Raw genomic sequence first — 21,921 nt, forward strand, 5'->3', positions numbered from 1 at the left:
GTGCGAAACAGCCAATCGAGGCTCAAAATGAGATCATTGCGGATTTGGATAGGTGGGCGAGGATGCAGGAAGATGAGTCAGACTAGGCAGCATCTTGTACCATGTGTCAGTATGTTTATCATTTTTTGAGGGTTTTGGGGTTCAGGAACGTGTTACATGACGCATTATATACTTAACTTTCTGTTGTCAATCGGGTCACCAGATCGAAGGCACTGCTTTCAATTATGGGGAATGTGGCGAGTATTATCTATGAATTGTGATGGGAGTTGTATGACGTAGTAGGCTCTCTCTTTGTCCACATCCTTCAACATGTCCCGTTCGTCGCTTGCTACTACCGCTCCTTCGTTGAGTAGTGACGCTCATGGATGGCGTAGAATCTGGAAATACAGCCGACGTTAAACAAGCGGCTGCTCCCGAGAAACGTCAGTCGGGTATGCTTCGCCTGCGGGAGTTTTGGACCCTTGATTTCATTCATACCCCTTTCCATAGATTCGCTCAAAGACGACCTCAAGGACCTTCAATTTTCTGAAGTCTATGATCTCAATCAGGTTATACCATATCTCCTCCCGATCAGCTTGCGCTGAATTTTGTTGAAAGCGAACGATCGAGGACACGTATGCTGACGGACCACTTATCCAAGATGTCGCGCCGCTCTCCCTTCTTCGTTCAGAATATGAAGCAAACGACAATCATGTCTTCGTTAAGGAGATAGATTGGTTGATAAACAACGGGTATCATGACTTTCGACGGGTGAAAGGTATGTATCTAGTACCCAACGCCTTATCTTTCACTCCTTTGCAATATTTACTGAACTTCAAAGGTGATGGTGATTGCTTCTACAGAGGTGATCAAGCTATATTGGACCTCGAACTGCACTCTCATGAATACTAGCCATTGGATTTGCGTTCTTCACTCGACTTATCCAAAATCCCGACAAGGATTTGGCAGTTGTTACTACGCTTTCCACACTCATGGCAACCGCCAATTTACTAGAGGAGACCGGCATCGAAAAGCTTGTTTACGAAGACTTTTACACGGAGATGGAAGCCTTGATACGATGGGTTGTAGTACCCAGGGAAGGTAAATCTATCTTGACGATTGATGGGCTGTTGGAGTACTTCAGAGATCCCGAAGGTTAGTATGATTCACAATTATGAGTGCGGCCTTCGCTCAAATTGCTTCTATAGGATCAAATGTAGTTGTTGTATATCTCCGACTAGTGACAGAAAGTCTTGCTGACTGTTGCTCGACTCATATATTGATTCTTGCTCACAGGCCTCTTACATTAAAGCACATGTCGAGGACTTTGAAAACTTCCTCTTCCATCCGGAAACTAGAGAATTGATGTCTGTTCCTGACTACTGTAACCGCGTCATGGGACTAGGAAAAGAAGCAGGTAAATACGCAGTCTTCAAAACGAAATCAATTGAATACTATTATTCCAAATTTCTAGATCACGTTGAAATTATGGCCTTATGCGACGCTTTCCGGTGGAATGTCGAGGTGGCCTACCTGGGTGGACATAGTAAAGACGCAATCAACTTTGTGAAAATACCAGACGCTCCATATCCGGGGTTCGATCCGGTTTTTCTACTTTATCGGTGCGTGGTTATCCTTCTTGCGATTGAGATCGTCTAACAATATATTAGGCCTGGGCACTATGACATACTACTCAAGTGAAGGTAGTATGCTCCCAAAAAATTCGAAAAGGAGTCGCCTTCTCCTAATTTCTCTTGTGTTTTCTGGAGTAATCAACCTGTTCCTTTCCAACTACCAGGGTTACTCAACCCTAAACCCGAGGTGACATATGAGAGAAATTAAGATATTTCAACTACCTATGTATAATGGTGTCAACAGGGTACAGAAATCATGAAATGAATGTACATTGTACAAGCCAATACCTATTCGGAAAATCCTTGGATCCAACATGTGGCGGAGATAGTGCTTTCCTGCTGATTCGTACTGTTCCCAGCAGATTTCAGATACTCGCTAGCTAGGTGGTAACGTGCTATCTCGATCCACCAACGTTAAATCAAGCGTTCCGCGTACCGGGTAAATAACTTGCCTAGAGGGCATGTGAAGCGTGTTTGAAGAGTTATTAGGTATTGAAGAGCTAGTTATGACGTGAGAGGACAATCCACAGATCACACAAGGGCTTGGCAGTATCAAAAACGTGCTTCCCTTGTTCTAGACCGGCTAACTTCCACCGCAGACCATCTGACGCTCCTTCCTTCCAAAGTATCATGAAATCCGCTGCTCTCGTCGCTCTTTTATTTGGATCTTCCTATGTTCTTGCAGCTGAATATCTTGTCGGGGTTGGAAAGGACGAGACAACTGGGTATGTTTGACAAACTCAAATTTAAACTGTGACTGAAACTACCTGCTTCTTTAGCAAGAAAGGCATTGGCTTCGATCCTTCCGTTATTCACCCTTTGGCTGGGGATGTCGTTACATTCGAGTTCAGAAGCGGTGAACATAGTGCTGTTCGTGAGTGCTGGATCTGTTTTTTTCTATTGCTTATGATGTTGCTAAAGGCTGGTTATACTTAGAAACAACGTTTGAGACGCCATGCATACCGCTCGATGGAGGATTCAATAGTGGCATATTCACCGTAGGTGGTCAACAGTCTCCAGAATAGAGCAGTTCATAGAATGATGTCACTCTCGGACTAGGTTGCAGATAATATTTCTGTTGATGCCCCGAATCTGCCCACTGCCAGACTAACAATCAATGACACCAGTCCTATCTGGTATGCTGTCCTGATGTTCTGAGCAAAGACTTACTCATTCGTTCTTGGTGTCTGGCAGGTTCTTCGACCAAGCATCCAGGCAATGCCAACAAGGAGCGGTATTCGCTATCAACCCGACATTGGCACAAACGCCGGCACAATTCAAAGATAACGCTGCCAAGTCACCTGTCGCTCCTTTAACTTCGACTGACCCAGCTCCATCTTCAACAGAGAGCCCCGGTACTCCCGCTCAAACTTCTGGAACTGGCGAGCCTAACGGCGCGTCGAGGCTGATTATCCACGGAGTAGGCGTGGGTCTGACTGGTATGGGATTGAATGCTCTAATTGCATTTCTGCTTTGATTTATAATGGAATGTTATGCCTGAACAATTGCTTGCTAATTTCGACCACGCTCTCTTACCTAGTCATACCCCTACACGCTTTTAGGATTTTTCTGTGGTCCGTGTATAACTCTGGAAATGCATTCACTTACTTTGAGCATTAAAGAAAGGCTGGTATCCTGACAATCCTTGATAACGTTTGCGAGGTCACCGCGAAACAGTGCTTGCCCAGCAACTTGATATATCCGCGTTCACTTAGGGGCTATTGGATACAATATTGGCCTCATTGATGTTGTCGAGTTGATAGGGGCGTAACGGAATGGTAGGTACTGGGTGATCTATGTATTCACCAAAGCGATTTATTAAACACTCATCGACATCTGTCTCAGATTTTGGCGATCAATGACTGACTCTCACGACGGTCTACGACCAATGTACCTGATGTAAAGTGGACAAGCTGAAGCTGAAAGTAATATCTTGGGATTTCGAAAATGACGAATATGATTCAGCGAAGATACATCAAAACTCGTCCGAATCTCCAGACCCAAAAGAAGACAAATTCAGGACGAATCGGCTGGTTGCCGGATCAGGCCTATATGACATGCTCGCGGCTCAGAAATATAAATCATATTCTCTGAAGGACAGTGGAAACGGCTGCATTTTTATTCTTGTTTCGTCTCTCTTTTTTCACTTGATTTCAATTATAAGTATCAGTAGCCTTAACCCATTCGATCGCCCTGATTTTTTCTCCTCTTCAGCCAAGTAAAATGTCACGAAGTCAGGAGCCCCGACCGTTGCCAGTACCACCCTCAACTCGATCTCCCTTCGAGCCACCTTCATCTGAGCCTCGCACCACCCCACCTCCACCTAGTGAAACTAGCGAGGGAGCGTATACGACTTTCGGAAGGCACATCCTGCCCTGTATATCTTTAGGGGAAGAAATTCCACAGCCACACGAAACGGGTCCTTCCACCCTCCTCCCTTCAATCATAATAGAAATGCCGAAACGCACTTCAAATGATCAGACATCACGCAAGACCAGTATAAATGATGATACGAACCAGGCGTATCTGAGTTCGCTATCTTCGCATTCTGATTTACAGTGCAATGCGATAGATACAAGCCCAGGCCATCCTCGACCACGCCATTCATCGTTTTCGATGGTATCCCCGCGTACAGCATCAGAACCTCACCAACCACGCTCACAAACAACTCTGTCGTTGAAGCAGCCCTCAAGAGGAGCAGCCCCAAAACGCAACTTTCCTGCGCATGGTTTGCAGGATAAATATACCAGCCATCCAAAATACAAATCAGGAGTTAAAATTGTGCACAACAAAGACGAGGAAGCTATGCCAACCTCGGGTTTATTGTGGTACCGTGGACCAGTTTACGGTGCTCTTCCTGGACGCACTTTGCGTTCCCACTCGACGACGACGATCAGGAATAAGGCATGGGTTATTGGAGGGTACGACGACAAGCAAAGCTACCGAGATATCTATTGCCTCGACCTTGGTACGACATTCCTAATTTTCTTTTTACGGTTGGACACTAAATTTCACCTAGAAACCCTGCAATGGTCGCATCCGGAGTATAAAGGTGACATCCCCCTACCTTGCAGAGGTCACACTGCCACGGCTGTGGATCACAGGATCTTCGTTATTGGTGGAATGTCCACTCATGCGACATCAGAACCAATCACTGTTTACGTCTTCGATACCCTTACACTATCCTGGACGCGACCACGCATTGCACTAGGAAGCTCACCTGTACAACGTCGAGCCCATTCAGCTGTTTACTGGGACGAAAAAATATGGATATTTGGTGGAGGAAATGGATTCACCGCCTTGAATGATGTCTGGTCTTTGGACGTCAGTCCAATAATTAATGGCCGAAGAACAGTAATATATCGAACAGAACCATCAGCTTTGAAATGGGAGAAGGTTGAAAAGCAAGATAATTCACCCGATTCTACCCCATGCGGAAACTGGCCGGATGCCAGGGGTTACCACACTGCGGATGTTGTGGATAATTTCATGTTTATTATCGGAGGCGCAGACGGTCAAAACGTCTTAGATTCCATTTGGGTACTTAACCTCGGTGCGCAATGATTTATTTCTTTCATTCCTCGAAAAACAGCTCTCCTAATCAAGTCTTGTGAATTCTCAAGGCACGAAAGTGTGGTATCATGTAGACTGGTTGAAAGGGTCGTCCCTGACTTCACGACTCGCACACTCGTCAACGCGACTTGGTCCATATCTCTTTATATTTGGGGGAGTAGGTAAGGAATACAACTCTGAACTTCACTTGCTTAACCTTGGTGGGCTCTTTCTTCCTGATTGACCATTGATATTTTATGATGATCCTTCAGTGACTCTTCAAGAAGAAAGACGACGTGTATATGGAAAAGCACCCATACCACGAGGTTACCATACCACGGTACATGGTAATGGTAGGATACATGTCATTGGTGGCGCGAATGCTACCTATGGCTTCGACGACGTATGGATTTTGGAACTAGCCTCTCTTGCTTACCTTCCTCAAATCACGGATTTTAAAGTCGAGCCTCTTGAGGATATCGGATGGTATTAAGATTAGCGTGGATTCTGTTATAATTGCATGAGATTTGCATCGGAAAACTAATACTATAGCGTTCCCTTTAGCTACGTAGCAGAGAGGATAGGCATTTTACATATTTTACACGAACCGTACCTCTAATCCCATATCAGATACATAACATCAAAGATGCGATGAAAATCGAGCTAAGCACAACGAAGATATTTCGTCTTTCCGCTACGGATCCCAGAGCGCCCGACGGCAATTTGATGTCGGTAGCCCTATATGGTCCGTCCTGACATTCGAAACCAAGAGTCATTTGTTCTCCGGAAACGAGGGTGCTGGGATCACATAACACTGTCGTCTTGTCAGAGTCTAGATTTTGCGGGTGGATGTCAATATTTTCGACTGTGAGATTCAAAGCTAGAAGTAGGCCGACTATGGTAAATACGGTGATTCAGAGTGAGGAAGGTAACGTTCTGCGCACCCGTCTCAGGATAAAGGTCAAAAATAATGGCCTTAGTGTTGTCGATGCCTGGAACATAATTCCAGCATGGATCACTTATACAAGTTCCATCAGCTGTAGTGAAAAGTCAGAACCAGGGACTCTGTCCTGATCAGGAACACTTACTCCAGTTTGCGGCAAGACTACCCTTGAAATTTTTGAATTCGAAATTGGAGACCTTAGTACTCGAGCTGTTTGTGTTTTCGGGACGACCACCTTTGTCCTACGATGTCACATCTTTGAATAACTGAATGATCAAGTAAAAGAAGACACAAACTTGGTCGTAGTAGCTGAAACGACGGCATCAGCGAGCGCTCAGCACTACTTTGAGTCCACTTACTTTTGAGTGACGAGGATGCCAGTTGACACCCCGACAAGTGTGATGTCTTCCCATTTTACATTATCTGCAAATCCCCGTCCTCCGGTCCAGCTTTTGAACTACTCAGCAATGAGTCATTCATGTAGTTCACCATGCTTCAAACAAAACTAACCCTGGCTCCATAGACCGCCCCATCCATAGTCCAATTCTTGAATAGTACATTCTGAACCGTTTGCACGGCCCCACCCTTGCCTAGCGAACCGATTGAAAGACCATGTGAACAAAATCCGCAATACCCGTTCTGAGCGACTATATCTTTCCCGCCGTTGATGACGGATATACAATCATCACCGTTGTGTCCATAATACCTGCAATTTACATTTGAATGAAGGCATTCGCAGAGTGGCTAAATTGGCGCACCCATCAACAGTGATGTTCTGTCCTGATAGATTGAGGCCTATAGGGACGCGCTGTTATCGAAAAGGACAACTCCAGAGGATAGGATGATACCATCTCTGTAAATGTTCATCAGCTTCTGATCAAAGTAATGTATTCAGACTCACGTATTGAAAGGGAAGCTCTATGGCGCAGGTTCGAAAATGCGTGAATGCCTCGAATGCTAACTTAGAACGGACATACCACAGTATTGTCGCGCGTTCCATTATGTGGTGCTGCGTCCACGAAATGATCTTCCACTCGCAAGTTCTTTCCAGGAAGATTCCAGCCCCATGCAATAGGCTTGACAACTTTCAACTTTCGGAGAAGTCCGTTTGTGACATTGAAAGTCGCCAGTTGTGGGCGAAGGATCTACGTAGAAAAGATCAGCGATGAACCTATTTCGAGGAAAGATAGATGACCCTATTCCCGATGTTCCACCACTGCTCGCCAAACCCATGGAATGCGCCCCATTCCATATCATCCGATCCAACAATGGAGACATCTTCTCCCTGAAAATAGAACCATGGGGTTGCATAGGTCTACCAACTACGAATCAGAACAAGGTCAAAATCAGCTGCTAGACACGCACACTAGGCTGATTGTTTGTGACATTTATCTCATGCTGTACCCTTGAAATATTGTTGGGGAGGAGGAGATTTCCATTGAGATGGACTGTAACATTTTCTGGTGCATGACTTGTTAGCGTATCGTACTATGTGGTTCAAGAGATAGACACGTACTCAGGCCAGTGAGAGAAATGGGGGTGAAAGCACTATAGTTTGCTTGTTGAAATGTGATTACAGAATCAACTTGACAGTCCGAGAAGGCCTTCAAAATTGCCGGGGAGTCATCTTCACTTCCAGAATGGGATACAGTACACTCGGCGGAGAGAACTCTAGTTATCGGAAGAGAAAGTAAGAGGAGTGAACTCAGTCGTAACATGAGTTGTAGACAGTTGCGAAAGATGGTGATTGTAGTTCTAGCAGGCAAGACCTCGGCTTTTATTTTGCAAGGAAAAAGGGCCCGGACAGATCAGCTGAACGGACATTCTGTAATTCATTTCGGCTTCTGTGTTAGCGACAATATGTGTGTTTTTGTGCCAAGTTTTGTCCTCGTGAACTGTTTTGCGGTCGTAGTGCTTAGTTTGGAGAGAAGAACCTATGTCGAAGACGTTCACGGGCCGCTGTCCATCATCGGCCCGTCACGGCAGGCGCGTCCCTTACCACCTTGCCAATCTAAAGAATCATGATACTTTGGCGACTTCACAGGTCCCTGGATTCCTAGCTTAACGTCGCCGAGAGGATTCCAATCCCAAATTATTCGACATGGACCTTTAGATTAGAACTTTCGACCTTTGAATATTTGATGTGCATTTTAGAACGACTCGAGCCTCTAACCGCCTCACGCTTTATCGATTATCCTCGGAGATACGTTGGACCACAACATGTGATAAAAGAAGCTGGCAACACGAACATCTGAGTGGGCTACCGGTGTATGCGCCTCACAAAAGAATATAAGCGTATAATCCGGCCGGTTCAATTTTCCGAGTCACAGTGAACTGTTGCTACGAAACGCGTAGTATCCTATTACTATGTCACACTTTTATAGTCGACCAGGTTGATTCAGGCAAGAAAGGGCAAGGGCAAGAAAAAGATTGCTCCCAGCGACCTTGTTTACTTATCGTTCAAGATCGGAAAAGCCTAATCAGTTCAAAACAAAATATTAACATCACTCACAACGACTGTATTGTGTACCCTTTGAGCCTCGCGTAATACTGTGACTGGAAACGAAGAAACGGAGGCGGATAAATGCTCAGCGCTCAGCCTTTACCCCATGGTCGAGCGATTCTTGCAAAACCATCTTATAATTTCATGTCTATTGATTACGAAATTATCAGACACTCAATTTGGGACGTGTCAGAAAGAGAAATCCTTGTTGTTCATCCGCTAGCCAGATGTCGGGGGAAAGAAAGAGTGTGATATGAGTACAAAATAAAAAAAAAGTAACTACCAATAAAGCGAATAAAGCAAGCTAGCAAATGAACGAAATAACTTAATGAGCCATCCATCTAAACGGAATTCCACGTAGAAAGATAACAAATCCAGTTGACCTGCTACTGAAATTCCCAACTTTGCATCATCGTGTCATGAACAAAGAAGACATTGAACGTTTCTCAGTTCCTTCCTTGAAAACCAAACCTCGGGCGGTTACCGCCAGATGGACGTCCAAAACCCCCCCTACCGGAACCTCTGGGGAAGCCGTTGTCGTTTGAACCCCTTGACGGCCTAGAGCCACCTTTCGTATTCTGGTCACCTGAAGCTCCCTTTCCATTATCGGCGTTGTCGTTGCCAGCTGGGGCATCAGTGGCGGCGGGGTCGGCGGAAGAAGCAGTAGCGGTGGCAGCGCCATCCTGATCGGTTGCAGTAGCAGTCGCCGTAGCAGAAGCAGTGGCATCCCCTGCGGCAGCGCCTTTGCCGTTACCGCCCTTGCCACTGCCTTTACCGCCCTTGCCATTCCCGTTTTTGCCATTGCCACCGTTGCCAGCGCCAGCACCATTGCCAGCACCAGCATCATCACCAGCACCGGCATCATCGCCACTACCAGCACCAGCACCAGCATCGTCACCAGCACCAGCACCAGCGCCAGCATCGTCACCAGCGCCAGCACCATTGCCATTACCAGCACCATTGCCATTACCAGCACCATTGCCAGCACCAGCGCCATTGCCTGCGCCGGCACCATTACCAGCACCAGCACCAGCAGGAGGTTGACCGTCATCGGTAACAAAGAACTAGGCGGAAGGTCAGACCAAGATAGCGCCGAAGTATAATTGCACTCACATAGACGGCGTCGTCAAGGGAACCATGTTGAGCGACAGCGACCAGGACGGGTTGATGGTTGGCGGCGGCATTGATAGAAGACAATTTATAGACACCGGCAGGAAGACCGCTCGATACATCGGCAGAGAGTTCACCATTGACAGCGGCGACATTTAAGCCCTTGAAGAATGCAAACTTATTGGGATCGGTGGGCGTCGTCTGATCGATGGCATCCAGCTGTTCAACAACGACATGGGAGTGACCGATAATTGTGCCTTGAGCGTTAAGCTGTTGAGGCGCCGAATAGTAGTTACTGTCGGCGTTGACAAAGTTACCGGTCTGTAAGTTCTTTATCGCCATTTTGATCGTGAAAGGCGTGTTCGATTTTACGGCTCCAAAGTTCTGGGGGAAAGTAAACTTGGACGAAGGCATGTTGCTAGTAGAAGCAATAGTGCCCATGGGGGCGGGGTTACAGGAACCGCCTTTGACCTGTTTGCCATTGGAGATGGGAAGGTCGACAGTCAAGCAAAAGTTGATGAAGTTGTTGGTCGACGTCAGAGAGGCCACCTGGCCATCAGTGGGAACGTCTTGTCCGTCATTGGCGAATCCTTGGGCAATGACCGCGGGATCAAGCGCTAGGAGAAAATTAAGCAGGATGCACTCTCGTCGAGGCGAGGCCACTCACTCAGAGACGTTTGAGCGTCATTGGCGCCATTGTTTCCGCCTTGGTTACCACCTTGATTATTGTTTCCACCTTGGTTGTTGTTGCCTCCACCTTGATTGTTGCCGCCACCTTGTTGATTGTTGCCGCCACCTTGTTGGTTGTTGCCACCACCTTGTTGGTTGTTGCCTCCGTTGTTGTTGCCTCCGTTGTTGTTGCCACCACCTGTGGTATAAAGTTTCTGTTTCTGGGAATCCAAACTAACAGTACAATTCACGTACCCTTCCTTCTGTCACCTGGGATGGAGCTTTAGTAAAACACTACGTAGCAAACAAAACACGACTCACCGAAACCTCCATCCTGTCTGGCAGCAACGGCGATTGCGGTTCCAGTTCGACTCTGTCAGTCGCACATATAATGAGCACTTCAAATCGAGCGCCGCCGGGAAAGATAAGAACATACAGAAAGTATATCGCGGCCAGCAAGATGGTGATATTGAGGAGCTGCCTGAGCAGAAAACGAGAAGAGAGCGAGAGTCAAGAAGGCGACGCAAAGCTTTTGCGAGAACATTTTGTTGATAATGAAATAATAAGAATAGGTTATGGATGAAACGTTCAAAGAAATGAAGGCTTTGAGAGCTTGCAAATATACACTTTATGGAAGAAACGACGACACCAGTGCCGGGCAATTTTGGCTTAGGGAGCGCACTAGGCGACCGCCTCGAACAGAAAAAAGCAACAAGGGGGGTGGAGAAAAGGGAGAAGTGAAGGCACGAAAGGAGAAGTGAAGAGGTTAATATAGTGTCTCGGCACCTAGCAAACCCCCAAAAAAACATGGAGCTGGGTGAGCAACCGTTCACATGGTATAGTTCGGCCATCGTCAGGCAGTTCCCAGCCGTCATACTACAAATAGATTGAACAAATGATCTGTTCAGAATACTCACGGAGATCGACGGCCATGCGAACCATGCGAACTTGTCCTTCCCACAAAACGGTCCACCCTCTTATTGACTGCAGAGATGCTTGTTCTCTGCATGCGAAGACTTGCCCATCGTTCGGTTTACACTGGTGAAAACTATGAGGGGTTGAGCTATCGAGATAATAATGTACCGATCATAATTGCTAATTTTAAATTGCCATGATCGTGATCTATAACTGAGACTTGTCCGCTGCACGAGCACAACACGAATAGCTCATCGGACAAGTCGTTGTTCAACACCGTTCATCATCACGATCAACATATCTACTTCTAGGCAACCAAACCCAACAAACCTAAGTTATCAAACCAACGCTCAGGACAATGCAACAGTCCCCAACACCTGGTTTGTGCCTCAAATTATAACTGGGGTTTTTCTCCGAACCTAATCGAAGCCCAAGTGATGGTTACGATCGCCATCGCAACTATAAAATGATCAGTATCATTCGGTGCAAAGCTTCGCACAGATGCACATGTATCGCCAACGTAGACCTCACCAGGACCTCACACATGCTGGTCGAGGTCAAGGTGCCGGTGAAGATCACGAAAATTTTATATCATTCAGTGGTAACTGATTTTTTAACGGCAGCCTCACAGCATCCAAATGGACAGACCGCATCACGCGATACCGATTTTAGTCCCATTCAGCCGAATCAATCATCCAATCGCATTCTTAAGTTTGTAACCTATTTTACCCCCCACACTTCAAGCTACTATGGCTAAACCCTTCAGTTTCACCTTGTAAGTCGACATGATCGACATCGAGCTGTGTATGTTTCAACAACTAAATATCCATTGTAATAATTACGAGTCCTTAAGCTTAAGGCTCATTCTTTACCCTGCGGCGGTTTAGTCCCTCTGAGGTAACGCGATGTGTTTGAATAAGTTATTTGTTCCCATTGTACCTCTCAATGCCCCTGTGCACCAGGCACCTTTCCAGCCCCTCGCTCAGCGCTCAGGAGGGACAAACAAGGCTAAACATTAATAGGAGAAGATCCCTCTACGTGAGGATCGCTGTCTTTCTGAAGGACTCGAGAAGGACTTGCCTATAGTACCAGATTAAGCTGAGACCGAAGAACTCGTAAGTCGTAACCGCTAGGTACACCAGGGTACACCTGGTACACCATGTGTGCAGCGGCCCACAGTCCCAAGTTGGCATGCTTACAACACGCATAGTAAGTATCATCCATCAATGCATATGATACATCCTTGAACCTTCAGCATCACTATCAGAATCAACCAAGGTTTCAGCACTCATATGGTCGCTGATACTCCCCCAAAACACGTTCCATAGGTCGGGGTATTGATGATGGGAGATATCTGTCAACACTCAATGGCCCTTTAGATACGGACTTTCATTCGCCTGATCTGAATCTCGAATAAACCGTTCATGCTACCGCTCACTATTTGATTGGATACCCTCATGAGAAATAACATTTTTTGTTTTTAGCGTCTTTTGTGTTCATTAGATACAAGACGAGTAACATCAGGTAACATCATGACGAAAAAAAGTCCTTAGTCAACTTCACGGTGTAGGGGTCCGAATCGTCAGGCCAACAGCATTCGCTCTTTTTCTTCTTCTTCCCTGAAGTATATTTATATACGTGGTCGATTTAGCGGAGGTCAAAAGTCGTATAATGAGCTAGACCTCTGACTTAGCTAGTCTCAAGTTCATCGGTATAACGTTAGAGACTCGAGGCCACGAGGAAGAGAAGAACCCGCTGGTAGCTCCGCGCGAAGAGGAGCAGCGCTCGCTCCCATTATCCAAGATCATCTTTGATCGTCATTTCTTCACTAGATCATATCACCCATCTCCCCGAAAATGTCACTGTCAGGCTTCTAAAGTTCGCAATTATTTCTTTGGCTTCGCTTTCGAGCGTTGGCGGATGAGGGAGGGCAGGATGAATTTTTAACGCCTTATTCCTTCCATCATTCCGCCAAAAATGCTCAGATCTGTTCACGGCAGATATGCGAATATTTTCGGTCTTGAATACGAACTAGAGTCTATTTGCATCGTCTCAATGACCTGATTGCATAAATACAAGAAAATCTCACCTATAACGGTGAAATCTATTCATCACCATTGTCCTCACCAGCCTCTCCACTCACAGCTCTCTTCTCGGCTTTCCTCGAGCCCTTCCCATTTCTCCACCTTTCATTAATCATCTCCACCGTATCCAATCGATTCCTCGTTAACACCGGAACGTATTTTTGGACTCTCTTGTATGTCCCTCCGCCAAGCGGATAATTCAGTGATGAAGGGTGGTTCAGAGACGTCCCAGTAATTAGAGGGAGAGGGGAAGTGGGGGGTCTATGGTGCGCTTCAGCGGCCCGAAGAAAGTGTCCATCTAAAACATTGTATATGCGAGAGCGATTCCATATTGAATGTAGTTGGAGATATAGATTCGATTCCGTTCCCAGTCCGCAGCGTCTTGAATGCTCGTCCGTATCATGATTGTGATCTTGAGCAGAAGGTTCAAGGGTACCAGTTCTCCACTTCACATCTTCCTCAGCATAGGCGCAGTCCCAAAGCATCAGTGGTAACGCATCAGCCATCTGATACTCAGGTTTCCTATCTAAAACCTCCAATCTTGTTTCGCAGATAGCAAGATCACGATTCTCGGCTCCATCAAACACATTCATCAGTTTGGTTACTAGCGATGGTTCTTCAAGACCAGTTCCGACCAGAAATAGGATAGCCATGATATGTCGGACTTGATGGTATAGAAAAGCACTGCCAACCAAATTAAAAACGAACATCCCTTCACCATTGTTACCGCTCGGGTCGATGACAGGTTCAATGTCGGCACGCAAAATATTGCGACGAAACATCGTAATCTGCTTCTGAGCGTCAACTTTACACAAATTTCTGAAATCATGTTCGCCGATTAAATGTGTTGCTGCTTCACGCATGGCGGAGATATCGAGAAGATGCGAAGAGAAGAAGTATTTGTAATGTCGGTATTTGCAAGAAAAGCGGGCTGAGAAGTTTTCAGCAACTGGTGCCCAGGCAAGAATGCGAATTGTAGGAGGTAGTAGACGATTGAGGATGCCGACATAATCGAGTTCATGCCGTGATTTAGAGGACGAATCTTGAAGTATTTTTGTAGCTTCTATAGGCGAGCCTGGCTCTGAAAGGTCCAGCGTTCCGAAGTCTTCTTCAGAAAGTCCTGGTAAACCAGAATCTTGGTGTTGATTCGTACTGCCCTCCTCTACTTGATTTACAAGTCCAACTTCCTTGCCCTTCCCCTTTCCTTGCCCTTCCTCGACACTCCCAACAGCACTCCTGAGCCAAAGCGAAATGACCTGCCCGGCAGCACTCACACCTTTATCCGTTCTTCCACACTTCTCCCACCTACAACCCTCCATCCCCCCATCACGATCGATCAATCTCGCTTTTGCGAGTGCTTCGAACAACACAGCCTCAACCGTAGGCAGCTGGGTAGGACCAGTCTGATATGCAAGTCCACCATATTCCCATCCGGAATAACAAAACTTTAGAGCGATTTTCCGTTTCGGATGATTGGAAAAGTTGAATTCTTTTGAAGGTGGACGGATGATATTAGTTGGTGGTGGAATCGTATTTTGGTTTTCATTGTGTTTTCGCGGAGGAACTGGAATGATCGACGCAGGACTAACAGAAGGTCTAGATTCCTTCACCAATTTGGGACTTTCGAGAGCTATGAGGCGTTCAATAAGTTGTTCACGGGACCAGGCACTATAGTCGGCCGAACGCTGATTGGTAGTCATGATTTGTCGAGAAAGAGTCGGTAATTTGAGAAGATTTCGATAGTTGTATGTCATCCGATGACTACCTAGGTGGCAGCCTCGGAAATTGGCCTATGTTTGAAAGATATCATCAGCAACTCCAACCAGCTCAGCTCGCGTCGAAATCCGTTGTATTTGACTCACGTTGACACTAAGGCTCGATTCGGTTTGTTGAGCATCGCAAAGAAGTAACTCGTCGTATAGATTCAAGCTCCGACTTCCCTGCCGAGCTCAAATTCTCAAACTCCGACAGCTACCACCAAAAATAAACAAAAATCTCCTTCCACCCGTTTGCGGCAATGTCTTGCCTATGTGAACCTTCTCGCTCAAGTTCCAGACGGAAATCTTCCTTGTTACTTGTTCGAAGGAAGACCCATCTCAGCACAAGAGCTATCTTTCTGGGAATATCGCTCTAGTGATAGCCCCGTGGAGTGACTTGCATTCACGTTGTTGAGAGGTTGGTTATACTACTAGCTTCCTCTGCTCCGAAAAATAAAATGAATGTCGTCGCCTTCAAGGTATCGCTATCTTGGTTCATCTCATGCTCAAAAATTGTTCAATCGCTTTGCTTCCTTCTACTTTTGTCTTGATCGTCGCCAAGCCCCGTGCAAACTGACTGATTACCGAAGCTATGATCGCTTGTTCGACGCTTCCCCGGGCGTCTTCCCTATCTATTAATGGTTTGGACCAGTTCGGCTGTCTCCAAACTCAAGAGAGAATAATGCACTCTATTCTCAGATTTGCCCACACACACAGATGCACCTCTGACCAAGGTAATACTCTTTCGGAAACAAATGTTATCAAGTTTCTATTCGAATACCCAGTTCTTTAAAAGTCGATCCTGATTCAGTATTCGGGGCTCTTTTTGTTATAGCCCCAGGTCTTTCCATTTTCGCTTGCGCCATTGTATTTCTGCGAAGGCCGTGACTTTGCATATCCTGGAAGTTAGTCCGAGGTCGTTTTCCTGTTCCACACCCCTAGGTCCTCTACGAGGTCTTCCTGAGCGACATCCCCTTACCCAGTTCATGCCATGTATTAGTGCACCTTTGAACATTTCCCTGTATCAATGGCTCAACTAAACAGATGTTAACTTTACCGAATGGGTTTAGCGTTTGGATTTTCGGACCTACACCGTTCCGGGCTTTGTGCAATATCCTCGGCATTCGTCAATGTACTGCATACGCTTACCTTTTCAAGCTCACAGTATTTCTCGATATCCGCCTGTCGAATGTTTTTCACCACCTCTTACCATGTCGGCCACGCTCTCGCCAATCAGCAAGCTCAATAGAATGCTCATTCAAGTTGCAAAATCTTTCTCTACTCGTGTGAGTCTCTGAAGCAATCGATTTTTACGGGCATGATGGCCATGCCTCTCTATATTTTCCCATTAGCTTTGACACGGGCTAACTTCTCCGGCTGCAGAGGTTTTTCTGACTTTGCCACGATAGACATTCACTGATACCTATCAGGATCACTCCCTTCGAGGTCCCATAGCACGATTAGGTTCTTGTCATCCTTGGGCCCTTGGGTTTGGTCGGGCATATGCCTTAAATTTCAAGACAAATAATCTAACGATGGTGGTTGCTTCACCGCGTTCAAGCAGCCCCCGGTGCGCATTGATCAAGCCGCTCATCTTGGCGTACTATTCATTCAAGCCATTTTTCGTTCAGCTCGACAACCAGTTAGGATGTTGCCGGAAGAGCTTGACCCTTGAGGGAACTTCGAATCAATTACGGTGTTTGGGAAGTTTCACATTGGTCCATACTTCATTATGCACAAGTTTTTAAGTCTATTATGCAAGGATGGACACGCACTGATCGTGGCAATATAGACACATAGACCACTTTATTGAGCCCCAAGTTGTCGGTGTCAGATTTCGGTGATTTCATGCAGATTTGCGCTTGTTTTTAAAATTCAAGTATTCGCTTTTGGTCGTTGACTACTTGCCATTATCATTCAATATGCTAGCAATGGCTCAGCGTACCCTGACCATACCACATAAAGCATACAGCGGCGGCCCCCTAATTTCCGGAGTCGGCATTATTAATAGTCCCAGATTTCTTTTGTCAGCACCATGTGCTCAGCTGATGGGTAACTGCGTGCTTTATAAAATATGCACCGCCTGCTGGAGTCCCTGCAGCTGCCTGATCTCTCGCATGCAAACCTCACGCCCTATATCTCAACCGCCCCCTTACGCAGACGCACTGTCTGCACAAAACCACACCCATGAGCCAATATATCTGGCCTTGAACCCAGGTAAGTCGGGGTATGGGGTTTATTGGTTTCTCTTTCATTATGGCTCATCAGCTGTAGCTAGTATAAATGAAGGTCCGGGAAGGAATCCTCCGGTTCATGAAATCAGCGCTGGAGATAGGTTCGTCGCCTTTGTCGACATCGGGATACGAAAGGTTCGCACTCCCATCAGAGTAATTTAGGGTCAGCTTTTGAAGGCATTCATTTCCTCTACCAGGCTTTTAGCAAGATAAATAAGCGGAGAGGAAACTAGCAAAGTCTCCTCGGCATACAGAGTTTGAAGCTTGAAGAGCTAGCTGGTCGAGAAGCGTTTGGATTGAGTCGAGTCTGAGGAAAGGGGTGCTCGCAGGTACTTGCTATAGTAGGAGCCAGCCGATCGTAAAGGTTCATGACACCCTTCCTACTAATGTATTTGTATTTGAGTCTACTTTTCTTCACATTTGTAGGAGTCACAAGCCTCTGATTACCCTCATCTTATCTAGCCATTGAGAGATCGAAAGAATTATATTGAAGCAAGATATCAACGAATATTGATCTACGAGGTACTAGTAGTACACATTGGCGAGCCATGTTATACAGCACAGTGCAAAAGCGGATTGCTTTCGGCCTTCTGACCAGGTGGACGTTACTAATGACTGGCAAGCTGGGGATCTCATAGCAGAGATTTTGTGGGGTTTTTAGGGATACGTATCAATAATAGCACCAGTGGCAGGAGTACACATACCATAAGAAGTTCATGCTTACACATATAAAGTTAGAGGATTAACGAGATCATAGAGGACTGAGCTCACTTGGAGCGTGCTTCTGGGATGGCGGAGAGTCGGACGCTTAACCATGACGCATTCTCCAAAACTAATTTCCGGTACAAAACCTAGCGGCCCTACTTGCACTCAGGACGAGCGGAGAGGCGGGGAGCGGGAGTGGAGCGGAAAGCAACGAAGTTGAGTGGGCCAGCATTGTTAAGTACATCGGCATGAAGCGGGACGAAACTCGAGGCCTGAAGCGCTGAAGGTTTGACGAAGCAGGCCAGTTCAGAGAGGAAATGAAAGTCAGGGTCATCACCGGAGGGACATAACAGCGGGTCGCTCCATCCCGCAGTCTATCAGACTCCGTACGCCGCAACACTGTGAGTGGTGATTGTCGAGAGCATTCCGAGAGACCGAAGATAAATGAGGATAAAATCATCGAAGTAGAAAGTTTCTTTGAATTTATTCGGATAATTAATGTCAATTTACTGAATGCGACTTTCAGGCTCCTTGGCAACCCACGCCACACTTGAAGTTCAAGTCTGGCTGCCAGCTGTTGCCAAATCTGCGTCAAATTATATGAAATCATGTCCGTTTCACTACATCCTAGCCAAGTCAACTGGCGTAGGGGGCCCAGCATCACCTTGCTAATTTAAATCGAGTCTACACTCTACTATCATCGATATTCTCCTGCGGTTCCACACGGTTGATAACCCTGTTTAATTTGACACTCTGGTTTTTATGCACCTTTGCCACTCCATAGGCTCAGAAGCATCCCCACAATACACTTCATCCGAGGCAGGCTCCTGGGAAACTATGCACCGAGGAAAAGAGACAATGTGATCTAAACGTCGAGCTTCAAGCTTCAAGCTTCAAATGTCAAACTGTGAGGTTTGTCAAATGGACGAAACTCCGGGTTAGGAAACGCGGTCCCTGGAGTTCTGACATGAAAAGTGACATGGAAGATACGGAGGAATCCAAGCGCAACCAAGCCATCTAAACAGTCTGTTTCCATCGTGACTTTCAACGGCTGGCGAGTAAGTTGATTATGCTCTTAAATACTTATTTATATTCAGCGAAAAAAAGCTTTCACATCTTCCATATATACGATTATTGTTCCTTTTACCCGAAGATACCCGTCAGTCCTCCGAAATTATCTTCTGGCAGCATCCGTGCAACAGCTGTCAAGATCTCGCGGTCCTATTGATGAGGATCATTAAAATATTCGAATTTTGTACTTCATATGTCAGAAAAGGAAGTTTTTGACATAAGAAACGCCGGGATTGAATTGTGATGCTGGGGCGGAGTACCAATAACTTGTGATAAGTTATCGTTATTTGTTTCGGTTTGAACATGAACTTCGTTTTCTCATCAACTTCTTCAGTGGACGTTCCGCGGGGATCGGCCATACCCATCGTGGCTTGTGCATGTCTTGGGCATCATGATCAATTGTATAGCACACGGGCACGCGGAGGCATTATATATAAAGAAGGGGTTCCCATATAAACCAGAATCGCTCAACTTCTCAACTTCGTACACAACCGCTTATCTATCATTTCCTCGTTCTAACCTTTCTGCCCGCATGCGCCTTCCCTCTTCTATAAACCTATAAAATTGTAGTCTCATTCTCTTTAACACCAAAGGCTCTTTCGAAGGCCACGACATTCGTGACGTATCGGGTAGATTGGCCCAAGATGGAAGAAGAGGATTATGACCTACAGGTCAAACAGTCGTTAGCCGTGACTTTTGTTGCAGGTGAGTTGTCGCAACTTCATTCAGTGACCTGGGCAGATCGGTCTAGCCTACCGATTGTACCCAGGTCCATCATGCCATGCCAGTGTCATGCCCTCCTCCAGGTGCCATAGAAGGTGCCTGACCTATCTTTAGATAGGCCAATGATCGATCAGCGAAATCAGTTTCATTAAAGACTAAACTGAATCTCTTACTCCTTAGGAGCCTGCTTGACGACATTGGTGTACCATCATGTTTTAACGTTCAGCGAAGAGGTATGTAAATGTCATACTCTCAAGCTGGACATGATGTGAATCGAAAATTTTCCAACTTAGGTCACGCGAATGTGGACGTCCGTTCTTTTCTCTCGAGAAGTTTACTACGTGTTTTAATTTCTCCAGCATATAGAAGGAAGCTATCCCTAGCAAACTTTTTGTTTTTCGCCAACAGATATGTGGTGGAAGGAATGCTGATGTGAGTCCTGATGTATCCAACCTCTATCAAACTCACGGGCAAGTTGAAAGATTCAACTGTATATGTGAGCTGGGACCATTAATACTGGTCCTAAATGTAATCTTCTTGACATGATCCTATCCAGCCGCTTCAACTACGTACCGTCCCGTTTCTGTACGTGAGATATTTCCATTTCCTGCATTCCACCTTGAACTCAACTTATGCTCAGTTGTTGGTCGATTCACTGCGGTCGAGATTCGATGTTACTGACTTCATTATTAGTTGTGTTTTCTTCCTCCGTTGGCTAGTCGTGTGCGCGTTCATCCCGTATCTCACTTTTTCCATTACCCCTCAACTGATTCCGGCCCAGTACTATCACTGTTAATACGGCAGTGGTACAAGGGATTCTGGTCTTACGAATATGGGCACTTTGTGCGTTGCTATATCTGAATCGCCATTTCATTTTCTTACTTACAAAATAGACCGAGACAACCGAGTAAATTCCTCCATCCTAAGCGACAAGGTAGTAAATTGATGATCTGGAAACCAGCTAGCTTTTCGGATAGCTCTGGCTTTCTATATCGGTAAGTTCTCGCCGTTGAACTATCTTATCGAAATACTCACAGTATTTAAAGGGGGCGTGTTAACATTAACAGGTCTCACGGTGGATGATTTTGTGGGGGAGTCAGTCATAAGTATGCATTCATCTTCAATCTATCCTCCTAGCCTAATTTATAGTGCCCAGTTGACAACACTTTGGGAAGTTTGCCTGGATGTTATCCAAAATCAGTGCCGGCAGTAATCGCTGGTTTTTGGTATGTCAATTACTTGTTGGCTATGTCGAAGTTAACGTATATTGCTGGTAAGGATCGCTCCTTTGATAGTGGAAAGTGAGTGTGCAGGCTTAATCGAGAGTTATACGAGAAAATGACTTTTGGCAGGTGTTCTGTTTATCCTGGTCATTTTACGAGCAATCGCTTGGTGGAAAGAAGGGTACTCTGTAAATGGGATTCTCGTGATTCTAGTAAGTGGTACTTGGTAGGGATCCGATTTCCTGAACAACATATGTGATAGGCAAGAGATTCATCATTGTACTATGCCATGTAAGTGCAGTACACTTCTTCTAAGCTGTTTGAAAACTAAAATACTTAGTATCTTCGGTATGAAATACTTCGTCATTGGAGCCTTCCCGAAGCTTATTTGGATTAAGCGCTACTACTTTCCAGTTATGGTATGTTCCAGTGGGGCCCACCATTCCTATCAAGTCTTCTCGTCACACCAAGCACAACCGCGGGTTGCATCCTCGTAAGCTCCACTTTGAACCATCATCATCTCCAGCATACGAATAATGGATAAAGGGTTCTCAACTACTCCTAAACCTCCGTAATTATAACAGGATTGACGAAGAAATCTCCCAAAATGCTACTATGGCATTGAGAATTCGACGCCCTGCTACAGACGCAGGATATGGAACGGAATTGGAATGTGGCACTAGAATTGAGGTTAAAAAGGAAGTGACGAGGCATGTTCGATCGGATAGCAATTACGGGATGGAGGAGGGCTCATCGCATTACAAAAAGCCTTCGTACTCCAAGCCATATTGAATGAGAGGAGCTTGACCCCACTAAGTC

At 45.9% G+C, this 21,921-nt stretch overlaps 7 protein-coding genes across 7 annotated transcripts; 4 read left to right on the forward strand and 3 right to left on the reverse strand.

Moving 5' to 3' along the window:
* The first annotated feature begins 289 nt into the window (after positions 1 to 289).
* AGABI2DRAFT_195201 (hypothetical protein) lies at positions 290 to 1,896 on the forward strand. The gene is made up of 10 exons (XM_006455809.1): positions 290 to 316; positions 375 to 431; positions 490 to 548; positions 598 to 757; positions 821 to 844; positions 892 to 1,134; positions 1,188 to 1,225; positions 1,276 to 1,396; positions 1,454 to 1,601; positions 1,650 to 1,896. The coding sequence occupies exons 1-10, from the start codon at positions 310 to 312 to the stop codon at positions 1,678 to 1,680; spliced, it is 888 nt and encodes a 295-aa protein (XP_006455872.1). The 5' UTR covers positions 290 to 309; the 3' UTR covers positions 1,681 to 1,896.
* A 295-nt stretch (positions 1,897 to 2,191) lies between these two features.
* Positions 2,192 to 3,250, forward strand: AGABI2DRAFT_138819 (hypothetical protein). The gene is made up of 5 exons (XM_006455810.1): positions 2,192 to 2,338; positions 2,393 to 2,487; positions 2,550 to 2,611; positions 2,673 to 2,749; positions 2,808 to 3,250. Exons 1-5 carry the CDS (start codon positions 2,244 to 2,246, stop codon positions 3,088 to 3,090), a joined length of 612 nt encoding a protein of 203 aa, XP_006455873.1. The 5' UTR covers positions 2,192 to 2,243; the 3' UTR covers positions 3,091 to 3,250.
* Positions 3,251 to 4,210: 960 nt separating this feature from the next.
* On the forward strand, positions 4,211 to 5,658 carry AGABI2DRAFT_210499 (hypothetical protein; the record flags this gene model as incomplete). Its single annotated transcript, XM_006455811.1, has 4 exons — positions 4,211 to 4,581; positions 4,633 to 5,166; positions 5,237 to 5,386; positions 5,438 to 5,658. Exons 1-4 carry the CDS (start codon positions 4,230 to 4,232, stop codon positions 5,656 to 5,658), a joined length of 1,257 nt encoding a protein of 418 aa, XP_006455874.1. The 5' UTR covers positions 4,211 to 4,229.
* Positions 5,659 to 5,791: 133 nt separating this feature from the next.
* AGABI2DRAFT_121792 (hypothetical protein) lies at positions 5,792 to 7,826 on the reverse strand (the record flags this gene model as incomplete). Its single annotated transcript, XM_006455812.1, has 13 exons — positions 5,792 to 6,060; positions 6,110 to 6,202; positions 6,254 to 6,350; positions 6,405 to 6,417; positions 6,468 to 6,565; positions 6,619 to 6,814; positions 6,867 to 6,883; positions 6,934 to 6,961; positions 7,010 to 7,026; positions 7,086 to 7,253; positions 7,304 to 7,423; positions 7,474 to 7,568; positions 7,625 to 7,826. The coding sequence occupies 13 exons, from the start codon at positions 7,824 to 7,826 to the stop codon at positions 5,792 to 5,794; spliced, it is 1,413 nt and encodes a 470-aa protein (XP_006455875.1).
* A 963-nt stretch (positions 7,827 to 8,789) lies between these two features.
* AGABI2DRAFT_195203 (hypothetical protein) lies at positions 8,790 to 11,210 on the reverse strand. The gene is made up of 7 exons (XM_006455813.1): positions 10,827 to 11,210; positions 10,712 to 10,763; positions 10,646 to 10,660; positions 10,389 to 10,589; positions 9,725 to 10,338; positions 9,564 to 9,675; positions 8,790 to 9,539 (listed from the first exon to the last, which is right to left on the reverse strand). The coding sequence occupies exons 1-7, from the start codon at positions 10,932 to 10,934 to the stop codon at positions 9,058 to 9,060; spliced, it is 1,584 nt and encodes a 527-aa protein (XP_006455876.1). The 5' UTR covers positions 10,935 to 11,210; the 3' UTR covers positions 8,790 to 9,057.
* A 1,928-nt stretch (positions 11,211 to 13,138) lies between these two features.
* On the reverse strand, positions 13,139 to 15,089 carry AGABI2DRAFT_188010 (hypothetical protein; the record flags this gene model as incomplete). The annotated part of the gene is made up of 2 exons (XM_006455814.1): positions 13,139 to 13,336; positions 13,449 to 15,089. 2 exons carry the CDS (start codon positions 15,087 to 15,089, stop codon positions 13,139 to 13,141), a joined length of 1,839 nt encoding a protein of 612 aa, XP_006455877.1.
* Positions 15,090 to 20,897: 5,808 nt separating this feature from the next.
* Positions 20,898 to 21,894, forward strand: AGABI2DRAFT_76683 (hypothetical protein; the record flags this gene model as incomplete). Its single annotated transcript, XM_006455815.1, has 8 exons — positions 20,898 to 20,985; positions 21,036 to 21,105; positions 21,158 to 21,180; positions 21,232 to 21,314; positions 21,365 to 21,393; positions 21,443 to 21,450; positions 21,501 to 21,595; positions 21,649 to 21,894. Coding segments are annotated over 8 exons (642 nt in total), but the record flags the coding sequence as incomplete, so codon positions are not given.
* Between the last annotated feature and the right edge of the window lie 27 nt (positions 21,895 to 21,921).

This window comes from Agaricus bisporus, assembly GCF_000300575.1.
Source record: "Agaricus bisporus var. bisporus H97 unplaced genomic scaffold AGABI2scaffold_11, whole genome shotgun sequence".
Classification (NCBI taxonomy): Eukaryota; Fungi; Basidiomycota; class Agaricomycetes; order Agaricales; family Agaricaceae; genus Agaricus; species Agaricus bisporus.